This window comes from Rhamphochromis longiceps, linkage group LG19, assembly GCF_057381845.1.
Source record: "Rhamphochromis longiceps isolate RC_006_pf linkage group LG19, R_longiceps_female_GT1.1, whole genome shotgun sequence".
In the NCBI taxonomy this organism is placed as follows: domain Eukaryota; kingdom Metazoa; phylum Chordata; class Actinopteri; order Cichliformes; family Cichlidae; genus Rhamphochromis; species Rhamphochromis longiceps.
The window spans coordinates 27,010,453-27,031,997 of NC_140575.1; the positions used below are offsets into that span (position 1 = coordinate 27,010,453).

General features: G+C 41.1%; 1 protein-coding gene across 1 annotated transcript; it reads left to right on the forward strand.

The window, feature by feature from the left end:
- The first annotated feature begins 2,437 nt into the window (after positions 1–2,437).
- Positions 2,438–10,149, forward strand: ythdf2 (YTH N6-methyladenosine RNA binding protein F2). Its single transcript, XM_085391410.1, has 6 exons — positions 2,438–2,631; positions 2,853–2,877; positions 4,088–4,167; positions 5,098–6,795; positions 9,322–9,387; positions 9,708–10,149. The coding sequence occupies exons 1-6, from the start codon at positions 2,605–2,607 to the stop codon at positions 9,729–9,731; spliced, it is 1,920 nt and encodes a 639-aa protein (XP_085247536.1). The 5' UTR covers positions 2,438–2,604; the 3' UTR covers positions 9,732–10,149.
- Positions 10,150–21,545: the final 11,396 nt, after the last annotated feature.

The window sequence follows — 21,545 nt, forward strand, 5'->3', positions numbered from 1 at the left end:
CTCTGAAACAACACTAGTGGGTGATAAAGACCTAGAAAACTAAATAGTGTCTGCAAATGATGGACAACTGGATGATTTGGTTTTTGTCAGAGGAAATCAAAGTTTTGGTTTATTTAGGGAAGTTCCAAAGAGTTTCAGCTGTCTTTGCATGCCCCAAAAAATACATTCACACAGTACTCAGTACTCACAAAGTACATTCATTCATTCAGAGGCTCAGCTTACAACCAGGCAAACTAGGCAATCGCTAAGTGCCCAGGGGTCTGTGCGTCCCCAAGGACCGACAAACTTTAAAATACAGTAGTAGCAGTATGCAAAGTTTGCAATGACAATAGTGGAGCCACACTTGACTCCACTCACGCTGTTCCAAGTAGCCTGTGTGATTCAGATTACCACAAATCAATAAAACAGCAGTGTAGTTTTGTAGCGACGAAAGAAAAACAGCAGTGAGTGCAGCAGATAGCAACAATTACATACAGTCCCGATCCAAAGTTTAAGATCACATGAAAAATGGCAAAATGGCATTGTGTACTGTAGCGTTGTTCAGTTGAAAAACCCAGTCGTTACCACACAGACAAGGGTCCTCAGTCATGAGGGATGCTCTCTGCAACATCTGGACATAGCCAGCAGCCGTTTGACACCCCTGCACCTCCTGAAGCGCCATTGTTCCACTGAAGGAAAAAGCATCCCAGACCATTATGGCACCCTCTCCACTGTGCCGCGTAGAAAACATCTCAGGTGGGATCTGCAACGTTGGAAACCATCAAGGTTAAATTTTTCTCATCAGAGAATAAAACTTTCTTCCACTTTCAATGTCACATGTTTGGTGTTCTCTTGCAAAGTCCAAACAGTCAGTTTTGTGGCTTTCAAGGAGATGAGCCCTTTGAAGACATTTTTTTGTTTTTGAAGCTCTTCAGTCTCTGATGTCTGATGGTTATGGAGCTGCAGTCGGCACCAGTAACAGCCTTGATTTGGGTTGAGAATCATCCAGTGTCTTGACAGACAGGCAACTGGATCCTCCAGCTGAGTGTTGGTGAAATTTTGGGGGGTCTTCCACTTGACGTTTTTGTTCCATAACTCTCAGGATCATTTAAGAAATTCCAAATGTCTTACTGCATCCCACCTCAGCAGCAATGGCGCACGGCGAGAGATCCTGTTGATGCAGTTCAACAACCCAACCAAAAAGGGAGAGGTTTTTTTTGCCTTTGCCATCAGAAAGTCATGACAGGGTGACTATCTGACAGAAAATGACAATGAATCCACATTTTTTGCACAGATTTAGCCTTTAAAGGCATGTGGTCTTAAACTTTTGATCAGCTGTAAAACAGCCTGTTTCAGTTTAAGCGCTGTTTTCAATAAACTGCATGCTAAAAAAACATGTTTTTTCTCTCTTTTTTCACTCCCATTTCTTCTTGTTGCAAGTTGAAGCTCTACTTGGAACCTTTTTATAAGATCCAATCAAGTAAAATGTGATTTTTTGCCATTTTTTAAGTGGTCTTAAATTTTTGATTGGTACTGTACAATATTAAATAACTAAACTGCTGCCAGATTAGCCTTAACTTTTGGGTGAGAAATACTTGCTACCCACTAACGTCACAGTATTTATTTTAGTCTCTTTGACATTTAATATTATTTAGCTAAGCTAGCAGAGCAGCCAAGGGTGTCCAGCTGTGGTGGCTGTGACAGTGAGTGCGAAATTTCTTTTAATGATGTCAGATTTTTTTAAACCATAATTTTAATGAATGGTGGTTGAAGGGGCCACCTGTGAATTTTTGCCTAAGGCCACTATAGACTCTAGAATCGGCACTGCATTCATTCATACCTCCAACCTGTACAATCACAGACTTCACAAGCTTGTAGCTCACACAGCAGCTCCCCTGGGGCAGGCTGGGGGCTTCTCTGAAGAAACACGTAATTTTGCAACCTACAACATTCACTCTGGGGCAACCTTCTGCTCTACTGATTTGGAAAGCAGTGCAAAAACAGCATGAAAATGATTTAAAGGTGCAACTGTTTCAGCAGTGAATTTTGAAAATAAATTCCTGGGTAAGTAACAGTTATATAACAGATTAGTTTTTAGGATTTTTAGATTAGAAATCCTGATTTCCTGATGTGGTTTTGTTTATCAGAATCAGAATCAGAGAGACTTGATCAATCCCAGAGGAAAATTGTTGTCATAGCACCACACATTCAGCAACCATCAAGCACATATATATGAAACATAAATAACATATTTATGTTATATTGTATATTGTTATGTTGTATTCTACATCCTACAGTGGTTTTATAAGAAATTTATATCTCAAATATCTTTCAGATGTTGATGTTTTATAATGAAAATAATAGCCTCTAACATCACCCTGGCTCCTCCACACCAATGGGGGGCGCACGTTTTTTGTAAATAAATACCATCGTGGGTTGACGAGGGCCGCCCAGCCATGTTGAGGAGTCTGTCAAGCAAACTGCAGCCCGCCATTGTGTAGAACCAGGCTCTGTAGAGAGATAAGGGTGCTTGGCTGAAACGCTTCAATAGCTTGATAATTATTTTACCCTGCCGCTTTTATTTAGGAGTAAATACAGTTACACAGGCTCCGGGGGGGGAAAGACATGTCAGCCAGCAGTCTTCTTGAACAGGTAAAGAGAGGTATTTTCTGAACATTTACGGGGGCCAAATTTCTCAGCATCGCGACGGGCTAGCGAGGATAGCTTAGCTCAGAGGCAGCGGCTCCGTAGTGCAGTAGGCCTGACCACCTGCTAAAGGAACTGACTGCTGAAAATATATCTCTTCATCTATTTTTTCCCCTTCCTCTCTTCTCATAAATCAAACCTTCATGAATCACCTGGACCCAATCCAGAGACCGAAAGGCCAAGCTAATAAAGGTAAGACCAAATATTATCTAACATTGTCGACTTGGGTTTGAGAGAGTGCGAATCTTTTTATGTACCTTTCGCTTTAGAAAATCTTGCGTGCGCGAACGCGATAGCTGGCTTCCTAGCTGCTCGGGTAGAATGGGCCTCTGTGTACACGATTTAAAGGTTTTCATATAATTTATCACTTGAGTGAAACGCCTAATGATACTGTGTTTCAGGTTGGGATTTTTCAGGCTTTAAACAAAGCAATTTTAAGTGTCCTTTACATCCCAGAAATCGCACAGGTTCCCACAGGTAGCTTCAGGCTAGCTGTCTCCAGAGTGGCTAACTTTAAATGGCAGCATGATACACATGAGCATCCTTTTCCTGGTTCTACTTTTAATGCCTTTTATCACCCATAGTTGCGTGGAAAACACCTTACTGCTCAGTGTCTTTAATTATCAGACATTATGACATTTCTTTTGCAATATTAGGGCTACAGGTGCCACCCTATAGCACGCTGGCGACCTGGCTAATGTTAGCCAACTCCGTCAAGTTGAAAGGACTCTTGGCGCTCGTTAACATGGAGACGCTAGCGTGCTAATGTTAGCTGGTTGCTAGGTTAACCAAAATGACACGTCTTCCGACATGCTTTTCCTGTGTCAGAAAGGCCCTCGCGCTTTCCCATCATTATGCTGTCAGTCTATAATGTTGAATAAACACATTGAACAAATAATTTTTATTTTAATTCTCTGTCCCTTTCTCCGAAAAGCTCTGACAATCTCGTGTTTTCCAGCACATGAACATCACCTGTAACAGAGAGCGCTCTTTAACTCGCGGGGGCGGGGGGGCTCGCTCACACGCACTACTCATCTACCTGCATTTTAACATGCATTTTTTTTTTTCTCTCGAAGTGATGTCAGTATTGGTTTTATCTATTATTTTAATGTGTCTATTGCTGTGGGAATCTAAATTTCTTTAGTGCTCTTTTATGCCAGTATTTGACTACTTCCAAGTCCATTTAATTTTTCCTGGGCCTGATTCAAATAATTGAGCATACTATGTAATCTGAAGCATACTGAGCAATTATTGCTTTTTTCCCCCTTGTTCTAATTTCAGGGAGTGGTTTTGTTATGTAACGAGTGGCGTTGGTGCTGATGTTAATTGCCTGATAATGTCTAACCCATTGCATCTCTGGGGTTGCACAGGCCTGTTAACACAAGTGTTGTTTCATTTACAGTGCAAAACGGAGCTGTGACCCAAAAGGATACTTTGAATGACGATGAATTTGAGCCTTACCTGAATACTCAGGCCAGACAGGTAAATGTTTTCCCAGTGTGTGAGGTTTTTGTTTTGTTGGGTTTTTTTGTTGTTGTTTTTTTAAATCTGAATCTTTCCCTTTTTTTTTTTTTTTTAAAGTAGTCTGTTACTGGCTTATCCTTAAATGTTCTTAGTTGAACACGAATCTTTTTTGTTTTATTGCACTAAAATTCAGATAAATCTGATAAGGGTTAACTGAAATTCTGGTTTAAGGAAGTTAAAATGGTGATGTAGAGATCAGCTGATATTCTCTAGCTTGCATCCATGACAAGTTTCATGACCGTGCATATATGAATAAATATATCCTAGTTACTGTAATCTTAGCACATCTGTTAAACCCAATTTCAGCCATATTATTAATTGTAAGTGAAACTATAAAAAAAGGTTTACTTTGCACATTTTTGTGTTTTGATTACGAAGAATATTAATGTGCATCTCTTTATTCACCTTTTTTATTGCTTTAATTTTTGTTAAATGTGGTTGTTCCCTGTGCAGTAACTAACACACGTACACATGCACTGTGAAGTGGGCTGTAGAGGAAAATAATAGAGCCTGTCTTTTGGTCCACTCAGAAGAATAGCTGTCCTTATCTTCTTCCAAGACACTCTAAATGGTGGTGGGGGAACAGTTCATTGTTTAGTTCTGTTTATTTATAGATGAGTTTAAAGGAGGAATAGTGAGAGGATTGTTTACATTGTTGTCACAATCGGTGGTGAGCAGTGACAGTTCAATTACTTTACTTATTTTTACTGTGGTTTCACTCCCTGGATGAAGAACAAGTTGCGCTCATGTTAAGAGGAGTGTTCAGCTGTTAATGTTACAAAATATGTTGCTTTAATAATTAAATGCTAGGGTGCTTTTCCACAAATTTTTTTATTTATTTATTTTTCCCCATGTTGTCACTAAATCACATTTTTCTATTCCATTTAGAGCAATGCCTATACGGCCATGTCGGACTCGTACATGCCCAGCTACTACAGCCCCTCCATAGGATTTTCCTACTCCCTGAATGAGGCAGCATGGTCCACAGGTGGGGATCCTCCTATGCCTTACCTGGCCTCCTATGGACAGCTGAGCAATGGGGAACCCCACTACCTCCCGGACGCTATGTTTGGCCAACCAGGCCCCCTGGGGAGCAACCCATTTCTAGGTCAGCATGGCTTCAACTTTTTCCCCAGTGGCATCGACTTCTCAGCATGGGGTAACAACAGCTCTCAGGGACAGTCGGGGACACCGCAGAGCTCTGGCTACAGCAGCAGCTACGCCTATGCTCCCAGCTCACTTGGAGGTGCCATGATTGATGGACAGTCCCCATTTGCACCTGCTGCCAACGAGCCCCTTAACAAGGCACCTGGTATGAACAGCCTGGACCAGGGCATGGCGGGACTTAAGATAGGTGGTGCTGCTCCTGGTGGTACCGGGGACTTGGCGCCTAAAGTAGTTGGCTCTGGATTACCCGGTGGGGGTCCACTAGGCCCTGTATCATCTGTTGGACCTCCCAGCATGCCTCCTGTCTCAATTGCCCCTGCCAAGCCTGCCTCTTGGGCTGATATTGCCAGCAAACCAGCCAAACCCCAGCCCAAGCTTAAAACTAAGGGTGGCATGGCTGGTGCTAATTTGCCTCCTCCGCCCATTAAACACAACATGGACATTGGCACTTGGGACAACAAGGGCACAATGCCTAAAGCCACCACTCCTCAGCAGGTGCCCCCTATTCCCAGCAACGGGCAGCCGCCCAATCAGGCTTCCCCGCAGCCTGGAAGTACTGCTGTGGGGAATCCACAAATGCCCCTGAGCAATGGACAACTGGTTCCACCTGTTTCCCAGATGGGTCAGCATCAGCTTCCACCCACTGGGCAGCCAGGTATGGGTCAGATGCCCCAGCCTCCTCTCTCCCAGGGTGGTCCTCCTCCACCAAGCCAACAGCAACAACAATCTCAACCTACCCGCTGGGTCCCACCACGGAATAGGGCCAATGGATTTGGGGATACGAGTGGGAGTGGTACAGGCCAGTCACCTCCCTCTTCTTCAGGAGTGGGTGTGGTTCCAGGGGTCCCTTCGGAGCCTCACCCAGTTTTAGAGAAGTTGCGTATGGTCAACAACTATAACCCGAAGGACTTTGACTGGAATCCCAAGCAGGGCAGGGTGTTTATCATCAAGAGCTACTCCGAGGATGACATCCACCGCTCCATCAAGTATAACATCTGGTGCAGCACGGAGCATGGCAACAAGAGGCTTGATGCAGCTTACCGTTCACTGGGTGGTAAAGGACCACTTTATCTTCTGTTCAGTGTCAATGGGAGCGGTCACTTCTGTGGTGTAGCAGAAATGCGCTCACCCGTGGACTACAACACGTCTGCTGGCGTGTGGTCGCAGGACAAGTGGAAGGGTCGTTTTGATGTGCGCTGGATCTTTGTTAAGGACGTTCCCAACAGTCAACTGAGGCACATTCGACTGGAGAACAACGAAAATAAGCCAGTGACCAACTCTCGGGACACACAGGAGGTGCCACTGGACAAGGCCAGGCAGGTGCTAAAGATCATCGCTGGATATAAACACACCACTTCCATCTTCGATGACTTTTCTCACTACGAGAAGCGTCAGGAAGAAGAAGAGTGTGTGAAAAAGGTAACAAAGTCACCGTTGAATAAAGTGAATGACATAACAAATGAATGAAAAACAAGTGTGATCTTCAAAAAAGGTGGAGTGTTTGAAGCCTGTGTATGTGTGTTTGTACAACATTGATGTTATGCATTACAAAGAAACGGTACAATACAACCCTTTACAGATGGGCTGAGAGCTGATTTTCATGTGCTTATATGGATTAGAACAATTTGTCATCTTTTTTTCCTTTAGCTTTTATGTTCTACCTGTTAACAGTCACATGTAATGTTCTACTTTAAGAGTGGACAGCAAGAGAAAACATTTACAAAGATAAAATGGATAACATGCATGGTGTTTAGTTGTGTAATTATAGCAACTTTATCAGTGTTATCTTGTTCACAGCTGAAGCTGCTGTGCTGCTAAAACTATGAGAGATGTGGTCCCCTTTACTGCTTTATGATATTGATAATCTCTTTAGCTTATTTGAGCATGAAGGTAGCGGAGCAAAAATGGAAAAATGTCAAACCGAAAAGGGAAATTTGTTAAGTTTATACTGGGATCGTTCAATGGTTTGTTTGTTTTTTTTCTAGGGTTTCTTTCTTTTTCAAGCAAGCGGTGTGTTTTGGTTTTTTTTCCTTTCGTGTTTTACTTTTTTTCTTTTTTGACTACAGATACATTGATCAGTTAGTCTTGATGCCAAAATAGAGACCTTGTCTTTAGTCAGTTACTAAATCCAATACCTGCGTTACTTTAATAAGCTCTGTTACGAAGAGCACCAGATATGACATAACATTGCTTTTCTAGCTAACTGAAATGAAAAGTAAAATGTATCGATTAAAATTTACTTGTCCGTTATTAGAAGGATAAATGTCAATGGGACCTCTGCCCTCTCCCACTAAAACTCAAAAGGGGGTCAAATAAAAAGGTGGGGAGGAGGGAAGTGAGTGCTTAAAGTATTTGTATGCTTTCATGTCCGTCAGATGAGACATGTGTTTTGTCATTTTTAATCGTAATTATTTTGCCTCCCCTGTTAGTTTCTCTTCCCGTGAGCCCATCCTCACACATGGAGTTGAGAAAACGGGTGAAGGAAAATGTTACTCACTTTGGGTACAACTCATGCCACTTTCCTATTGTCAACTCATTTGACCAGTGTCAGCTGGATCACAGCTAAGCCACAGACTGGTGCAAGCACACAAAACTTGTTGGTGTAGTAAGCAAGAAATGACTCCATACTGCCAGCCCTTATTTCATCTTAATTGTGCGTTTCCTCTTTGGCAAATGGATTACATCCAAAATATGGGCGTATCAAGGTGGAGACAGTATTTAAATTTACATAAGCATACTCTGTATTGGAAATTACACCCACCCGTCTCCAAATGCTTGTTGATTTTCTATTTGTTGGGCAAATCTAGGGACAGTTGTTTTATTCAGTGTCATCTTTAAGTTTGCCTTCAATGAACTATACTGAACCCCAAGTGTGTGTGACACAAGGGTGGGGATTGTTGCTTTTGGGATTCTCCATCAGTTGGCTGGTGAGTGGATTATTCAGACAGAGCATATCAGAAGAATAATGAATGGCGAAAAGGCAAGCGGATACTGGTAACAAAGATCCACAATGCTTAACATCTGTCATCATTGTTGGGCCACAAAGCACCCACGTAGCAGTGTTGAGCTGGAACCTAATTTAAATTAGCCTCTTAATTATTTTTTAATGGTGTGCACTGGCATTATATAGATACATCTATTGACATGATTTTGCATTTTATTTTTCAGAACTGCTGTGATTGGAAAAACACGTGTAGCTTGCTAAAAACCCAAATGCGCTGCCTGGAGGTTACCACTTAGTATCTATGAGCTTGGATAGATTTAAATATAACTAAAATAACAAGAGGGGGGAAAAAGCAAAAACTTATATTTTTCATGAATATCTTTGTCTACACAATGTTTATGCTCAAATACGTAAGCTCGACTATTGGTGGAGGTGAATTTGCAGTATGTAGTTTAAATTAAATTTTATTGGGTATTTTGGCTTTCTCCTTCCTCGCTTGATGGCAAGACATCTGTTCAAAAATGAATTGAGAGCATAACTGCTCTTTTGTGGTCTCTGTAAGAAAGGGAAAACCTTTTAAATTTTATCCCAGGTGTTCGAAGTCTTAAAAACAGCATTTTAACCTGTGGTGATTTGTTCATTTTGAGTTATGTTTACACCCAGACTTGAAACTGAGCCACTTAATTGAGGACAGTAAACCTGAATTAATTGCTTACTGAAAAATAAAAAATGATAAATGGACATTTGAAGAAGATTCATCTAGGGTACATTGTCTTATATATGTCAGTTTGAGATGGACAACATTTGGTTTTATCTATTTTAATATCTGTTATCTGTATATAGAGTTATTGATATTTAGCTGTTGAGCTAGGCCACTCAGAATCTGCTCTGTTTCTAAGTAATCCTTTGGGCCAAATTACTGAATGATCTTACTACAAAGACCTGGCTCTTTCAATCTGAAGTGCTTCAGTTGTGCTCAGTTTTTGCTTCTTTTGTGACAGGTGGAGGTCCAAGGCAGTGAGCCATATCCCAGCAACCCAAACAACAGAAGTCATTACAGGCTTCAGGTAACTGTATTCTGAAGAAATTTAGCCTGTTTTCATACTTTGAGTCTGTGCCACTTGGATATTTTTCACATACATTACGTAGTTGATATTTTGGTACCTGTAACGCTGCTAAGTTATCGAGCTTTTCCTCCTTAAAACCCACAGCTGTTTAGGTTGTCGTTTGCAAACAAGAGCCGTGGTTTTATGAAACTATTAAAATGTGTATTAAGTGGATGCCCACATTTAACAAGAGAAACTGGAAGGATCTATTGCAATGTGCCTATATTTTGTATGATGTAATTTCTGCTTTGTGTGTAACACGCTGTCCTTTCATGTTCTAGGAGCGCCAAGGACGAGTCAAGTAACAGTTGGTGCTTTGGTCAAAGACTGCAATGGCCCCCTTAAAGCCCTCTACCCCATTACGTCATTACATCCAGATCTCTTAAAGAAATTCTAATAGGGGTGAAGAATTAACAAAGGACAGAAACTAAATGAAGACTTTGATTTCTTTTGACTTTAAAGACTTACTTTGAACTTGTAGTAAAAAGAAAAGGAAACAATTATTCATAGGACTACAACTAAATGCATAGCATCCTTAGGTGATTTTTTTTTTTTTTTTTTGCCCTCCCCCATTCCACTACATATGCTTTCTCCCCTTGTATGCTGCTTTTTTTCCTTTTTGAAATGAATGGATCAGCTTGTTGTTTTTTTTTTTTCTTTTTTTTCTTTTTCTTTTTTTTAAATGGTCCAAGAGCAGGTCTGTAATTCTCACACAAACACACACAAATCAAATAGAAATTGTAGTGTTGACTAATAATAGTGTCCCAAAGTGGAAAAATGGGCTGTTTGTCTCATTTTCTTTGTAACCCCACCACCACCCCACCCCAATCTGTCTTTTGAGGATGTTCAAATGTTCAACCGGGACCCAGCAGAGTTTCCTCCTTGGTGGATTTTCATCGTAGGCGTATGCCAGCTACACTCACTCCAGAATCTCTCTACACGCTTACCATGTTTTTGTTTGAGAGGACTGCAAATGTTCAGAAGGCCCTTCATTTTGTTTTCCCAGTGTGTTGGATGGAGTGTGTGGGGTGGTAGGGTAGGGAGGATCTAGAAGGGGATGGAAGAGGTTTAAGAGTTCGAAAGTAAAAGAAATGTTAAGTTGATAAAACCTTGCCCACTGTATAATTTTTAAGGTCTTAAAAAAAGGGGCCCTCTGACAGTCTTTGGACCTAATTTACCCCCCCCCCCCCCTTTTTTTTTTTTTTTTTTTTTTTCCTTTCTATTGGACAAGTTGATTCGTTGTTGCTATGGGCTGCTTTTTGTTTCTCTCCTTCCTCCGTTTTCTAAAGACAGTGATGCGAGTGGTCTTGACCCACTCTTTCTATTAATCAGTTCAAAAGTAATAAATGTGGTATATTAAGCAGAACGGTGTGCATTCCCCTTGTTTGGAAAGCAGTTTTGTCATGCAGCATGTCTGTGTGGGTTTTCTTTTTTTTTTCTTTTTTTTTTTTTTTCTTTTTTTGTTGATTATTTTCCCCTCCCCTCTCATATGGGTATCTGAATGTTTCTTCCTGCCATTCTTCATCCTCCAACCCCCCCCCCCCCCCCCCCCCCCCCACTGTGCTGCCCTGCATTTCTTACCTCTACTTTCCAAACCCGCCTTTGTGCTACACACTCCCGGATTCCCGTTTCTGCTCAGCCAACCATACATACTATATCACAATCAGCTTCGACCATTTTCAGTATGTCATTGTTGGTGAGTAAAAAGCGCAAGGTCCTCTTTCAGAACTACTGGCTTTTATTTGTGGCATAATAAAGATGCTCCACGAAGTCATGTGTGGTTTCTCATTGGGCTTTGCTTCCCCCCCCTTTAGTACCTAGGTTGTTTATACAGACTTGTCTGTGTGCATTGTCTTTGTGCTGATAGCAGGCAGGAATGCCATTTGGGATGCACAGTAAGATTGTTTTTAGTGTTTTGTTTCATCTGTCGCTGGGCCAGACACCACTTGTATGGTCTACTGGCATAAAAGACTGCAGGTGTACAGTGCGCAACACATGATTTGCAGCTCATTGTAAAATGAGCCTGATCGTCTTTAGTTTCCGATTCTACGCACTCAAAGGGAGCAAAGAACCGGAAAAACTGGTTCCTCTTACCTTTTGATATGGCGGAAGTAGAGTGAGGAAATGTGATGTACAGCTGTTTAACGTACAGTCCGCCATTTTCTCACCTTTGCTGCTTGCACTGAACATAGCAGACACAAGAGGGCGACACAGGACTATTTACTGACGCTTCAACATGATCAAGGACGAGGATTTTCAGCCTGGGCTCGATGGCGTTCCGAAACTGGCCTCAGCATCAAGGGCCTGCTGCGACTTTATTTGCTCTGAGATTCGTTGGTTTTATTCTTCCTGGCATTTTTTTTTTTTTTTTTTTTTTTTTTTAAATTCCTCCAAAAGTTACTGATAATAGAAATGGCACGTGCTCTTTAACCCTCATATTTTGTTTTTGTGAGACCTTAAACGCTGCCAACAGCTGGATAAAGATATGTAGTCTACAAAATTTCTAATGTATCTTTAAAATTGAAAAGCTGGTAGACAAAATTAAACAATTTAGCCTATTTCTGCACAGATAATGTAAACACTACAAAAGAAAGTCGTCGGTTTTTAATGCAAAACGCGTCCAAAGAGCCGTTCAATATTTTTAGAGCTTATGCGGCTTTACATCAGTCTTGCAAACACTGAAAATGTGGTATGCTGTAATTGCGAAACACTATTACTACTACTTTATTTGCAGCCATACACGTTACATTCATAACTGACTTAACATAGATTCCATAGTCTGTCAAAAGAATATACCTCATAACGCTTTTATTTAAAGGAAGGGGTCGTTGCTTCAGTTCAAGTCCTCTTTCTTGCACACTGCCTGGAAAGCTGTAAGGACCTGCTGGTGTTGGACAACATAACTACAATGTGCTCAGTGATGGGCTTAAAAATAATATATATATTATTAAAGTACACAATGTAACAGAGAGAGGCCTGAGAGGAAAATATGAGGCGACACGGGCGAGCATCCTTTTGCTCTTTGGGATGAAAGTGCGGGGTCTGTGTAAAAGAACTGTGTGTACAAAGATAGAAGTAGCCTGCGAGGATCTGTGTGTGTTTGCGTGTGTGAGTGTCGATAGGGAGGTCGACGGCACGTGTCGTGTCTGCGTGGAGGGTGCGTGGCAAACATGCTGCCTCGAGGGGATCTCCCGTGACCCTTATCTGCGCGTCTCTGGGGACGCCTTTTAGCCCCTCCTGGGATGCAAATGAGCGGCCATAAAACAGAGGCAGATACTGCTACAGAGACGGTGGTGGAGGAGAAGAAAGGGAAATGGGACCAAGGGGAGAATGGAGGAGGAGGAGGTGGTATAGAGGGGGGTCACCACTCACATCTCAGCGCGCGCATGAACCTAAATGCATGAAGGAGGTGGAGGCGAATATATATATATATATATATAATTTTTTTTTTTTTTTTTTTTTTTTTTTTTTTTTTAAACTCAATGTAGATATGATGGCTGCGTGTGTTGGTGGAGGACTTCTTGTGTTTTTCCATGTGTAGAATTCGGCATATTGACTGAATTCACAAGAGGCACTTGAATTATTATCAGTTAAAGTCCCTTTCCTGACTTCTGTGATTCGGAAAAAAATTTAGCTGTTAATACAGCAGCACCACAAACAATCCAGTGGATCTGTCAGCTGATTAAAGAAATGGTCTGATGTAGGCCCGTGGCGGGTTATTTATTTCATATTTCAAACATTAGTCCCTGCAAATTTTTCACACAGGGGAAAAAAGATTATTAAATATTTTCTGTTGGGAAGTATTGTTTAGAGAGAGCTACTTGAATGCGTTGTGTCGGTGGGTTCATATTGCGCTACAAGGTCATGGATCTGCTTTATTTTCCCCTCATTATCATAAGGCATCCATCTCTTTCTTCCATTAGTGACGCTTCACCATGTCGCCAAACCGACCTCTATTTACATGACTAAATTAGATTTCGTGCATTTTGTTTCAGAAAGCCTGCCCATAGCTAAAAGTAAAAAATAGAAGCAGTCCTGAAAGAATAAGGCACTTAATATAACTAATATGTATATGGACTGATATTTTTCTAATAGAAAAGAATAATATATGCATACACTCTGTGTTCTTGGACCTCACTGGCTGCAATTTCAGTCACTTTATTATATTTTGCATCTAATTTTCAAAGTGGATTTTTTTAATCAGGAATTTTTCACTATGTATACCTATATATATCTATATATATATAGATATAGATATCTATATATAGATATATATCTATATATATCTATATATATAGAGAGAGAGAGAGAGAGAGATAGATATATAAAGAACAGTCAATTCATGTTTTTTACCACATGATGGGGGGGTTTACACTCAGTCACCTGCTCTCCATTGCCAGGGGTTCCACACCGTTAATATATTGAGTGGTACCCCCTCATTTTGCCCATAGTCTTCCAATCGTATTGAGAGTTTTACAAAAAATGCATAATGTGTAGACAGCCATAGGGGCCTGAAAACAGTTGATGACCTCTGTCTTAACATATGTGGCACACTTGCCCTGTGCACGCTCTAATTATGTGCAGATGACAGTCAATAATGAATTGTTCTTCACCAGCATGTCAGCATAACGCATTTAGGCCTACAACAGATGCAGATTATTCTCGGGAAAGAAAACAAAAAAAGTCTTTTGTGTTTTTAATCTTCAAGTCTCTTCAAAATGTTGTCTTTTGGGGATGTTTTTATCCAGTTTTCCTATACTGAACACACTGAATCAAATTTTGAATATAAACTTTAATAATCGAATAGTATAGATATATAAATAAGTAAAATTAAACAAAATCAATTTATAAAAATATATATATATATATTTTTTTTTTGCCTGTTCTGCTTCCATCATCCGAGATGTAGGTCAGCTCACATCTTTATTGCCTACAGCGATGTACAGCTTGAATCATCTGACACATCTCTGTGATTATAGGAGTAAAACCGAAGCTCGTCTTTTAAATTACTTTATTCGTTATGTTTTTTTATTTACTTCTTCTGAATTTTTCTCTTTTTTTTTTTGCTTTGAAAAGAAATACTAGATACTACAAATAGAAATGTTGTCCATGAAACGATGTCTTTATTGAGACTTTTTGCAGAACAAAAACACAAAGGTGTGACACAGAAACTGACAAACAAAACAAATATCATTCTAAATGAGCAAAAGTCATATAAAGTCAAGTGAAATCAAATTTTAAAAAGCCGTATTTTCAGACTATGAATAGCAACAGAAATCGGTTCAGTGGAAAAAGAATAAATCGGCATGCATGAGAATGGTGGAGGTGGTTGTTGTGTTTTATGATAGGCCTAAAAACAATAATTGTGTAGTAGCACATTATCCCCTTGTAGCATTTTCATCCTGTTTTTCATCTTTCTGTCAGATAGGGCAAGTGTACGCTCATGCGGAAATACACAGACCTTTGAAGTGGCTCTCTGTCACCACATGGCAAATCCCCCTAGTGTGATCCCTCTGTCCATTTGGCCAAAGGACCAACACTGGTAGGCTGCCTATGGCTCTGTCTGTCCTGACGTTATGGAAAACCAGTTTATTAGTATAGGCTTAGCCTGGCACCCAGTGATTGTGGTGTCCTTATTTCGCCTATTTTCCCTCAATGTCTAAAGAATATATGTTCTGTGGTTTGCATTAACTCATCTGTACACCTGTCTTAGGCCACTGTTTAGTAGCTCTGCCTAATGCCTACTTTCCTGATTCTCTTCCTAATCCCATAGGATGGTAACAAACACCCATCTGTGCAGTTACCAGTGCCACTTTCCTGTGTTGGATGGGCTTTACACTGTTTTCTCAGGTGAGCGAAGACTGTGGCTTCTCTCTTGGCATTCACCGCGTGCCTTAATTGTATTGAAATTAAATCAAGGTCCACTGTGAACACAAAGAGCCCAAACCGAAACTTCCAAAATGTTCCCAGCTACTTCGATGCCTCTAATCGCTTCACTTACCATGCTTGCACTACAGCAATTTTTAACATGCGCATTCTTTGCTAAACGCTGTCACTTTCTCAGTCTTCAATGGGCGTTTTGTTTTGGATTTCGCCACTCCGTCCCTGTTTGACTTTGTCATTCCTCTCTCCTCACCTGTGATTCCTTGTCCCTGAAGCCTCAGGGGCTGCTATGCGGTCCTTCTACACGACAAAGTACATTGCATGCTAATCCCACACTAACATGCACTCTCCCTTTGCAACGAAAACACATTTTCAATATAAACAATACAGAAAAAAGCATACACAATACAAGCCAGTGACATTGTGATTCTTCTAATGGAACAGCTCACAGTATGTAAATGCATGCATGCAGTTCTAGCTGTGCAAAAGAGAGGGTTTCCAGCAGAAAAAAGATGAAAAAAAAAAATACATTTTGTGATCATCAAAATAGAATTCACACCATTAAGACATGTGTACACATTTTGTATACACATACTAAAGCATATCATAAAAAAAGCACCACAGAGAGAGGAAAGCACAGAGAAACAGGGAGGGAGATAGAGCAGGCGAGCAAAGCTACCTTTGTTGCACCATAAAGAGAGCAGCAGCCCAGCTACCTGATTGCTACCATTCCTGCAGACCATCTTCCCCTCAGAGCAAAACAAAGGACGACGACTAGATATTTATGAGAACACGTTACGATGCACAGCTACGCCTTATCCTCGCCATAGCACTGCCTCCACTGTTCCTGGTTAAGAGCTTGGTACGGTTTAACCAGATCAAGCAGTTCTTCATTACAGTTGGTAAAGCTGTGTCGTTATCTCCCCCTTACCCTCCCTCCCTCCCACTCTCCATCTCTTCTCTACTGTTCTCTCTCTCTCTCTCTCTCTGTGCTGCTCTGCGCATGCAACTATAGCTATGTACAGACTGGAAAACAGGATCTAAATAACAACACTCTCCATCCTGTAATTAAAAACTATGTATGTATAAGTAAATAAGTAACTAAAAAAAGTGAATATTAATGTTTGGCCCAAAGCAAAGGCGCAAGAGGAAAAATTAAGCTTGTTTGCCATTACGCAAGACTCTCCTGAAAAACTGATAGTGTTACAGCTAAAATCGCTCTTTTTACAACTCTTGATCACTGCCCTCAGGTCCTTTCTATTTTTAATACAGTTTTTGTTTTTTTGTTTTTCAGATCAAATATATCCTTCCTCACTAAAGACGTAGCAAAAAAAAAAAATTGCAAAGAAGGTGCAGTGTATTTCCTCCTTCGGGTCCTTGGTCCTGATTCTGTGATTGTTGTCGCTGTAGTTGTAGCTGTGCCTGCGCAGCTCCATCCTGTGAAGGTCCTTGTGGGTTGGGAAGAGCAGGGGAGCAGTCACACAGGGGGATGGTGGGATGGCGGACAAGGGGCTGAAGGGACGGGAGGCAGGCAGGCAGGTGTCACGCATGCAGTCAGGGGAAAGAGGAGAGGGTAGCAGGAAAAACAAAAAAAAACAAAACTAAATTCTACCCAGTCACCACAAAATAGAAAAATCCATTCGGATCTGCTCAAGACAAAACCAAAAAGGAAGACAAAAAAGCCCAAGATGTAAAATATACATATATAAGCCAGGCAGGTATATATGTATAAGGATCCAAGGGAGAAGGAGGAGAAGGAGAGAGATAATGGATGGACGGACGAGGAGGAACAGGCAACTGGCTCACACACAGACACACTGCGCCGAGGCGAAGGCACGGGCTTCAATTTATGCTTTCTGGTCGACACCACCCCCCACCTAACACACACGCACGCAAACACACATGCAGACAGATACACGCGCACACACGCACATAGAGTGTCCCGCCCCTATCTGCCCCTGTCCCTGTCCTGTCCCGTACTGGATGCGTGGCCCAGCTGATCAGTGCAGAGGGATTAGCCAACAGGGCCAGCTGGCAGGGATTACACAGGCAAAGTGGGGGAGGTGTGTGTGTGTGTGCGTTAAGGGGGGGTGGGGGGTGATGGGAATGGGAGGGGGCATGAAGGGCGAGGAGGGTATGCCTACTGGGGGAGGGGGGATGGGAGGCCTTGTCTTGTCCTGGTAACACACAGGCGTACACACAACCACACACACACAGATGTGCAGGGAGACACACAAACTTGACCAGATAGTCGGCGCATAGATGTTTCATGCAGATGCGCATCCACGGCATGCACCAGTGCCTGGACATAACATAAAAAGCTTGCAAATATGATTTGAAGGAATGCATGAGCTGCAGTAACTGCAGGGGTAACGCAGCGAGTAAGCCGTGCAGCGCAGCCTCTTTCCCGACAAAACAGGGCAACACACAGTGTTGATAAATGTATGTAAATGTGCAGGAGGCTCCGGGGAACGGATGGCAGAGGGGGGCAGAGAGAGGGAGGGAACCCCACGGGAGAGTGGGGCCAGGCTGACAATGCAAGGCTTTGACCCTTGACCCTTCTCCGCTCCTTCATCCGTAGCCATCAGCTGATCCAGAGAAATGGACAGCCACAGTAATACCCCCCCCCTCCCTCCGCTATCGCCCTCGCAAACACATGAACACATGCACACGGGGCGCTCGTCTGCTAACAACACTAAATCCACCCAGACCCATCTCACCTCTCTCTTTTTTTTTATTACCACTCCTTTTCCATCTCTCGCTCCCTCCATCCCTCCCTCCATTTCTCTTTGCCGTCTCATGCCTCACTTCACCACTTAGCTCAATCCAATATCCCCGCTCCTAACCTTTCTGATTATTTTGAAATGTGTCGACATCTACAACTTTCACATCTCTGCAGGAAGAGATTCAGCCTGCATGAGAATATTTTTCTCATACGTTCATGTTTTGATTTGTCCCTGTGTTATACTTAAAAAAAAATCCTAATTCAACCATTTTTAGACTTATTTTCAGCTATGTCACAACACAGTGACACATACTGTAGTTAAATTTTATATTTGTAGGATGAAACAATTTTTGCTTTTATAAATCAATCTTTTTTTGGAAAGTGTGGTAACTGTTTTACAGTAATAAACACTGAACAGCACGTAGTGTAAATTACATGTGCGGCTCAAACGATTAGAAATCATATAAGCAGCATCAGATTCTAATCTTTTACCTCCTGTATGTTCAGCTATCTATAATGATGCAGTTTAAAATAATCCTGGAAGCATGAATCATATGGTTTGGCCACTGCTGTCAGTGTGATTTTTGTCAGGCATTACCAAAATCACGCAGGCTAAACTACCCGCAAGTCTCCACAGTAGCAATTTGACACACATTTACTTCACACCCCTTTGATCTTCATTTCTGCAAAAGCGTCAAATATCTGCTTTAAATATCGCACAGAATTACATACCTTGATGGAGTGAAATGGTGTAGAATTTGATATATTATTTTTGCACAGAAAATATGATCTGTCTCGAGCCCGTCACTAAATCTGCCCAAACTGCCACATATACGGGGATAATTTGGGGATATTTTCAGTTAGCGTTAGCTGCGTCGAGTGTTATTTTGTGAAAAGCTAAAAGTCAAAAGTTATTCAGACTGTCAACAGCAGTTTGAGCTACAGTTTGTTAGACAGAGACACACATCAATCCAAACACACTCTTACACAGACGGGTACAAACACTACGCAGAGGTACACACTCACACACACAGTATGATTTATGAAAAATCAAAGAGACATTGTGTGAGGCCTTACAGGCAAAAAAGAAAAGAAAGAACTGTGCCACTGTTTTATAATAAATATATAGAATTAGACTTGGTTGACGTGTGACCGACATGACATTAGTTTACATTTGTTTACCGGGAATACACAATAACACCGCAGCAGAGCTCAATAGCTTGGCCACAAATGGAGGACAGCTTGGCCTTCTGTTTATGAGGCATGGGGAGATGGATTTTATGAGGTAACATAAGTTAAGGTTTACCTCAGAGGCATTTAGAAAAAAATTGTTTTATGTTTTTGTGGAATACACTTTTGTCAAAGATATATATACTTTTTTGTCTATGAACTGACAAAAGCTTGAACTTAATATTTATGCTCATCAATTACATGCCATACTTTTCATGCATATTGCAAATTTTATTTGTTTGTATCAGGTGTGTTGAGGATTGTGCACTTTCGCATGGCATTGGGAAAAAAAAAAGATTTGCAACTGCATTTTAATGTCCTTACAACCCCGTCCTCCATTTTAAAGGCTTGTACACGTGAGGATGAGAGCGGGCGAACAGGCATGCAACCTTACAAGCGCACAGCTCGGAGGATCATAGAGAGGCTAGCAAAGACTTTTTTTTGTCTTATCATACAGAAAAAATAAAAGGAGAAATAGACGAGCGATTATACAAAGAGACAAGCTGTCAGAGACAGACAGGCAGGAAGACAGAGAGACAGGCAAATAGACAGTGCTCGTCCCTACTTTGGTAATCTGATGGAGAGATTAGCAAGCAGGCAGCATTTGGGTCGGATTATCGAGTCATTAGAAAAGACTGATGCTCCAGAGCCTCTCTCATGTGTTAATGTGGCTTTACAGGTCCTCCCGGCAGTCTGTGCAGATTGTCTTGTATTGAGAGTATATATAGTAGATAGTCCTTCAATATGCAAATTCATAAATCTCACGCACCAGTTTCTGTATGTATGTATGTATTATTTACATCCCACCGGGATTATAATAGTCTTTATGAGTGATGTTCTAATTATTCAGAATATTTTAATTATCTTTTAAGAATGGCTCATAGTCAGAATTACACACGTTTTCTTTTTATTTGTATCTATTTTGTAAAGGTTGTAAAGGTAGCTCGTGCAATGCTTTAAATGTGTTTTAAAGCATGGTTGTGTTGGTACAAGAAAACAATATAAATCAAATTTCAAAATTGGAAATCTTTAGTTTTTTTATAATCTATATATTTTGAAATTTATCACCTGTAATTAGACTGTATTTATGTTAAAGTACCACAACATAGTTTCTTTTTTTTTAATTGAAAACTTTATTTTTTAACTACACTGAGGCGTTAGTAAAAAGTCACTGAGAAAATGCATCTTCACTGTCCTTAAGTGTACTGCTAGGTAAGCTGTAGCATTTAGCACCATGTAGGTCAGTGGGGAAAATGGTGCTATATGGCCTTCTTGCACTTGCAAATCATATAGATGTGACGTTCAGTGATGATGGGATTTAAACAGGCTCAGGAAGGAGCCAGAGAGCTTATGAGTGTGTGGGTGTCTTTGCAAGGGAATACATGTATTTACAGTAGGTTATATGGATTTGGGGTATTTGCTCTCTAAATATCGGCGGTGACACACACAGCTCAGTTGTATGTGTATGTGTTTTGTTGTGTCAGGGGTCGGGGCAGCTGGGCTGTTCATTGACAGCTGATCAATGCTGCTGACGCTCTCTGTGTCAGTTGCGCTGATATGGTCGAGTGACTACAATATCAGTTTCAGTTTCACTAGAGTAGGCAATACAGCTGCTGATGAGTGTGTGTGTTTGGGTAATATTAGCTAGCCTTTTTTTAAAAAGAAAGAAAAAAGGAAAATTCCTCTCTGTCCAGACTCCTCATTTAGCTTGTGACCACTTCGCTACTTCACTTCCAGGTCGATCATACGCGCGTTCAGCCACTATCAAACAAACACACACGCATGCACGTGCAAACTCACACTATCTGATCTGCGTGTTCCCAAAAACCTTCCCTTTTGCTGCTGCCTCTGCATACAGCATGCCCCAGTTCCCCACCCCCATCCCTTTTTGTCAAATAAATTGCTATGTGACCTACTTCCCATTTTGCACCATTTCTCTCATGTTGAGATATTATTGTTTGAATGCGAGTGATTTGCTTTGGGGCATACAGTTTCAAAGAAATCGCAGTGTACAGTAAATCTTATGGGACAATCCATATTGTAAACTGTAATGAATATATATTTTAAAAAATATGAAAAAGTTAACATCACCATTGATTTTTTTTTTTCATGAATTGCAGTTTGGTGTTGTTGCAGTGTTGCACATTCTTTTAATGTATAGGCAAGCTTTTTTTTTTTAAGGCTTTTGTTATTAAAATTGCTCTAGTATGATTTGTAATTAAAATACATGGTTCACATATTTCCCGATTAACACATACAATAATACTCATAGCCCTCATAA

Bases quoted from the DNA above. Each gene is read 5' to 3' on its own strand.
- ythdf2 (XM_085391410.1), top strand. From the start codon at position 2,605: ATGTCAGCCAGCAGTCTTCTTGAACAG. The intron at 2,878-4,087 runs GTAAGACCAAAT...TTTCATTTACAG, and splicing joins GAAAGGCCAAGCTAATAAAG to TGCAAAACGGAGCTGTGACC. The intron at 9,388-9,707 runs GTAACTGTATTC...TTCATGTTCTAG, and splicing joins GAAGTCATTACAGGCTTCAG to GAGCGCCAAGGACGAGTCAA.